This window comes from Dermacentor albipictus, chromosome 1 (genome assembly GCF_038994185.2).
Source record: "Dermacentor albipictus isolate Rhodes 1998 colony chromosome 1, USDA_Dalb.pri_finalv2, whole genome shotgun sequence".
Classification (NCBI taxonomy): Eukaryota; Metazoa; Arthropoda; class Arachnida; order Ixodida; family Ixodidae; genus Dermacentor; species Dermacentor albipictus.
The window spans coordinates 351191906-351197905 of NC_091821.1; the positions used below are offsets into that span (position 1 = coordinate 351191906).

The 6000-nt window shown below is 47.7% G+C and overlaps 1 protein-coding gene across 1 annotated transcript in view; it reads left to right on the plus strand.

The window, feature by feature from the left end:
* LOC135909659 (polyamine deacetylase HDAC10-like) overlaps nucleotides 1–4895 on the plus strand; it is a 39766-nt gene extending 34871 nt beyond the window's left edge. The window contains exon 11 of the mRNA XM_065441694.2: nucleotides 4840–4895. Coding sequence (XP_065297766.2) covers nucleotides 4840–4895 — 56 coding nt within the window. The remainder of the gene's footprint in view (nucleotides 1–4839) is intronic.
* The last annotated feature ends 1105 nt before the right edge of the window (nucleotides 4896–6000 follow it).

Consider the following 6000-nt stretch of genomic DNA (forward strand, 5'->3'; position numbering starts at 1 on the left):
TCAAATCACGGAGCTTCTCAAACGAAAACACAAACAAAGCTCAAACCTTACATATTGAAAGAAATCCTACTCTCAAATCGCGAAAACTTTCCGATGCCCAAAAATAAAACAAACTAACACGTTTTACTTCTACGGAAGGGCTCTTGGCCTCCCTTTGCAAACGCTTACGTCTGACTCATACTTTGAGTCTAACCCGGGGTGGACGTGGTCTGAAAGCTACTCTGGCTGCCGAGAGACAACAAAAGGGCTGATTCACTATCAGCTCCCCTAAGACGTTACGGTCTCCTGCCAATTTGCGTCCTCGCGCCCCGCTTTCAACACAAACCCGATTGACCGCGTCGCTTCTCCCCACCTGGTCTCGTCCTGCCACCTTGCGTTTCTTCGAACTGCACGCTGAGCTGTGAAAAGAACTACGGAACGACGAAGAGATTAACAGCCTCGTGCCCTTTGTCCGCGTCCGTACAGAACATTCTTCGCGGTCCCCCTTTGACCTGTGGCTCGAACGTTCAGGATGCGTCAACATCGTCCGTGACGACCGCACCTTCTTCCTCGCGCCCTGCCCATTTGGGTTTCTCGCCATCTTTGGCGGCGCCTCATTAGTTACCGACTTTCGGTTTTTACTGCGCTTCTTTTTACGGCGCTTTCTCGTTGCACTCGCCTTCATGTCGCCTCGTGCCTCGTGCTGGCCGGTACACATTTCGTCGGCCCGGATCGGTCTCTTACCCGCACAGTCTGAGTGATTCTCACTTAAATAAACACTCTCTCTGCCTCGACTGGCGGACAGCCCAACCGACTCTGGCACAATGCAGCAGGCTTTACTCGAGTAAGACAACTCGCACTCTTGCGAACTGCCCTCTGCTACATTGCCCAGCTCACGCTGTGAATCGGCACACAGCCCGTCGGTATCGATCGCTGTCTCACGCGCACAGTCCGAATGATTAATAACTGAACCATCCCTCTCTAGGCTATCTAGACTGGCGGAGAGCCGCACCGATCCCTGAACAATGCAGTTGTTTTCTCGTGAGCTACGGAGCTCGCCACCCCGAGAACTATTCTCAACCGCATCGTCCAGCTCGCACTTCACTTCTGCACGCACATCTGGCTCTACATGGGTGCTCGCGTCTGTCGCGTCAACAGTACCCTTTTCCTCGCTAGCAACCTCGCTAACCTTACCAGCGACGCACACACGCGGTAACTGTGCCAATTTGTTCGCAGCTGGCCTAGCTGTCTCCACAGTCATCTGTTGGCACAGCACCTCGTCGCTCTCACTACGGCCTTTAACGGCCTCTGTTGCCACTAAGGCATCGTTAGCAGCTAGCTTTCTCCCTTCACTTATCAATCGGCAGCCAATCTCACAGGCACTACTCTTTTCGTCGGCTTCTGGCGAAAATCTGCGAGACACTTGCTCATTCTTTCGCTCTGTACTATCTACAGAATTCACAGACAGCCGTTGTCTCTGTGCCAATAACTGATCACAATGCTGAATCTCTTTGATCAGTGCTGCCTTCTCCCTCGCATACTTTTGCTCTCGCTCACGTTCGCGTTCATTCTCACGTCCGTGACGCTCACACCTGAGAGTAAGTTCTTGAAGCTCCTGCTTCCGTTCCTTCTCGCGTTCTTCACGCTGACGCTCACTCCTAAGCTCACGACGCTCTCGCAAACGTACACGACGCACACGCTCCCGTGGCTCCTGTATCACCTCCCAAGCAAGCACAATGCTTTTGTCATCATTGCCACTATCATTAATCGCCTTTATGATAGCTGGCGTTTCCATCCGTTCGTCCGCCTCAACTCCCAAATCGTCGCACACCAACAACAAGTCTAACCTCGTCAACCTTCTAAGATCCATGGCAGCTGCCCCGACAGGTGGTTAAAACTGTTTTCCTTAATTAATTTGTGCAAACACACAATGCATCAAACTCCCGATTCCCAGAACTATCAAAATTGAACACACAACCTTTGAGTCTGGCGAATCATAAGGAAAAAAACCACGCGCTCACTTACGGTTGCAGCACCCTGCCATCCGGTTCATTTGTCCGCTGTTCCCGGTTCCTTCCGGACTCCCTGGGTCGAAGGCTCGCTCCTTCTTCGATACTCCCAGTCTCTTCGGACCTCTTTCGACGAAGGCTCTCTCTTCTTCGTTCTTCCCGGTTCCTTATGATCTCTCTCGACGAAGGTTGATTCGTAGCGCTGCCACCAGCTGATGCATTCGGAGGCGATCCCACCGCTGCCACCAGATGTAGGGGTTGTAGGACGGGACTTCGGGATGAAAACCCACAACTTGGGAGGGATTTATTCTACATTATATACAGGATACGGGAGCGTCAATTACCAGTCGTACAGTCATTACGGGCCGGCAGCAACTCGGACGCTGCGGCCCGCGGCAAGAGGTTCGAGAGAGGTGAATCAGGGAATCAGGGCATGTCCCAGAATGCTCAGGTCTCTCTGGAAGGCTTCTTATAAGCCCTTCGAGCACTGCAAGTCACGTCATGTTTGACCAATGGGAGAGTCCACTCCGATGACGCCACTTGCAACCAATGGTAGGCGCCCGTGTCGCGGGGCACACCTGTCGGGGCTCTCTGCGGTCTTGCCACGCAGACTGGCAATCACTTCTAGGCCGGAGAAGGAGGGGGGCTGCACCTGCTCCATTGTCCGACGCCCACCTGCAAATCCCGGCGACTCGGCTCCGCAGCGGTGGCAACAGCCTTCTTCAAAGACGAAGGGGGTCGAATGAGCTCCATTGTCCCAGGGCCCCTTCTAATCCCGGCGGGACACGACCTGGGGGTCGCAAACTTGTTTGCACGTGTCTTCTCTGGAATGCGCTTTCCTGCTTCTGCATTCCTCAATTAGCTGTGCTGCAATCCGATGTGGTCTGGGGAACTCGAAGTAATCGCAGGAACCAGCTCCATATCTAACAATACCGCTTATACTTAATCGACTGCTAACAGGATATCTTAGATCAATTTACTCTTCATTGTTTTTCTTTTCGTGTTACTTATTTGCAGTTTCTTTTTTCCCGGGATCCTTCAAGGTCCTCCCTTGCCGACTTAGGGTCCTCTCCGTTAACAGCGTACTTAGAAATATTACAGCGTTTGCGCCCTGAGAGGGAGACATTCCGAGGGCCCACTAAGGGTCTTAATAAATAAGTAGAGTGTCACCTCCGTCGGTTACAAAAACCATGTCCTTTAATCATCTAGCTAAACTTCACGCCATTGATCCAAACTCTTTTTCGGCGCAGTGTAAATTTTGTGGCCGGACGGCATACTTAGATCATATGGCACGGGCTTGTCAGCAGAACAGAAATGTATTGCAATAATAAATCAGCCAACGCGGGAGGGCTGGGAGGCGGCCCCGTCAGGCTAGGATCTCGAGGAGCGACGATCCCTCGTATAAATTTAAGAGCACCGACAGCGACTTTTGCCAACGGTGTCCCGGACAATGGGACCACCAGTCTTCCCGTAACCCCATAAGCCCTCTTTGGTTTTCAGTAAACGTTATTATTATCATCATGATCAGCCCATCGTGGCAGCCTCGCGTGCATGCTCGCGCGAGCAAACGACATTGGAGTGCAGCGAAGCACAGAAGGAACGAGCGCAGTGATAAATTTTGGTCACCGAGCTTTTTGCATAGCTTCCACAGCGTTGCACCTGATGTGTGCAACGGAGTCGCACACTATGGCCTTGCTGCTGTTTCTGCTGTTTCTGCTGCTGCTGCTTCTTCTCCTCATAGTAGCTCATAGTTGCTGTTAAAAACTCGTCATCGCTACAATCGTCTTCCCTTGTACGCTGTTGTCTCTAGAAAAAAAGCTCGTCATTTTAGATAGGCCGGATTGCATTCTTCACATTTGTTTAGAAATTTTTATTTGTAACGAGCGCTGGAAATAATGAGGGGGGAAAAAGGAGGGGGGAGGGGCCCCGTGTACATGAAAGACCTCATATCTGCAACGATAAGCACGTCGGTAATTGGCTTCCCACATATACGCATGGTTTCCATGCAGTACAGGTGGCGGTTATCAATATTTACGGCTCTGTATTTTGTATGGACAGTTGACCGGCAACTAGGGAAACGTGAGGCAGTTGAGCGCGTCCAAATCTATGCTTAAATGGCGGCTTCCCGCTAGTTTAGTCGTTCTTTTCACAAATTCGAAGCTCCCTCATTAACTTTTTAACCTCCGATGGGGCAATTCTCTTTTTCGATGAGCATATCTTTCAATGGAGGAGGAGGAGGGGAGGACAGCAGCCTGTAACAGCAGCCTGTAACAAGAAAAAGGAGGAGAGGAGAACACAGGTGGCGTGGATGCAAGTAAACACATCTTACATATGTTTAAAACTATGTAAGCCTCATCGTTGCCAGACGTCGTAGCTGGGCCCACCTCACCAGGAAATTAGAAAAATAAAGAAAAGCCCGCGAAATTATAGAAGCATACTTGAGTTCGTACTAATAATGCTTGTCCTAACGCACTATTACATTCGTCTAATTGTAACATCGCAATTTTCTGTTATTTATAGTTCCCCGTCATATTGAATGAAGCGTTTCATGTAATAAATGTAATAAAGGTCATGTAATAAATTGATGCGAAAAATCTCGAGTGTTTCGTTGAACGCAGTCATTGTTATATACTTAAATACGTCTGCTACTGCGCGGATTTTTGTGCGCGTTCTTCATGCTATACTTGAGACCGTATAATAAATTGGTTGAGCCTCGCCGACCGATTTGAAGTGTTTTCCATTTATATTCCCACTTTCCATGCCGACACTGGTGGCGTTCTCTTTTTGTATAAGTTCGATTTCGCTTCCTTGCATGCATTAATGATTCATTTGCTTCTTTTCCCCCCAACAGCCACGCCTATTGTTGTGGAGCCTCAAGTTGATATAGAAACTGTAAGTTTAACCTAACTCTCTTTTTATTACATGAACGTAAAGGAGACGGTGACACACTGAAGTAGATCTGGCGATTCGTTTTCGCATAACAGCACATAAGTGGTTATGCTCTCTATATATAGCAGAAATAATTATCCGAAAAGTACAACTGCACAAACGTACAGTACGTGAGTGGTTCTCATTAAAAAAATAGCATGAAGTTTAAGCAAAGAGCCGCATAACGACAAAGTGTTTCAAAGGCAAGCAGGTATAACAGAAACGTCATTTGTCTACCGGGAGCATAGACAGGCGATGTTAAGAGACTTATAATGGATGCAGATGTAATATTTCCCATGAGACACGTGAGATATAACAATGTAGTTGGCATCATCTGATATTCTTTTGTAAAATAATAATAAAGTATGTTTTGAAAACGATAAGTCCTCTTCCTTTTAACGCATATGTCGGCCACGCATGCAAAGTGCGCATTTTAGAGGACACGATGACAATTCAACATGTTTTGTAGGTTCGTCATCTTTCTTGATATTTAGCATTTCTGGACTATTTATTATTTTGATGCGTTGTATGCACATCTCTACCATCGAACAGCTTTACCTCTGTAGAACTGATTTAGTGCTGCAAGTTATAAAAGCATATTCGAGCCTCACAACTAAACTTTCGGTACATTTAAGCTTGCGGAGGTGCGTTTTACCCCCTTCGATATCGCTTATGCATGGCAACAATTGCACGAAAGATAATGTATAAGGACTACGAAAGCTGTGTTAAGATACAGCCTGCACCACCTGCTTTTATGCAATCTTTCTTCTGGAAACTTTTGCTCTGGATTTTAACTTTTTTTAAAAAATATGATGCACCATTATCAGGAGACACTATAATCTTGCTCAGCAATTGTGGTCGCTTAGTTGAGCATAAACTACATCCCCATGCAGTGTTCGTGCCATTCAACGGTGACATTTTGCTGTTATAAGGGTGTAAAAACACAGCTCCGTGCTTGATACTTTGTCTCATGGTTATTAAAAAAAATCTTGCAACGCATTTTAATTATATGAAATTCTTCGGGATGTACGTGATCTTGGGGGACGTCACTGAATCCGTATTGAGACATCGTGTTCAGCTTCTA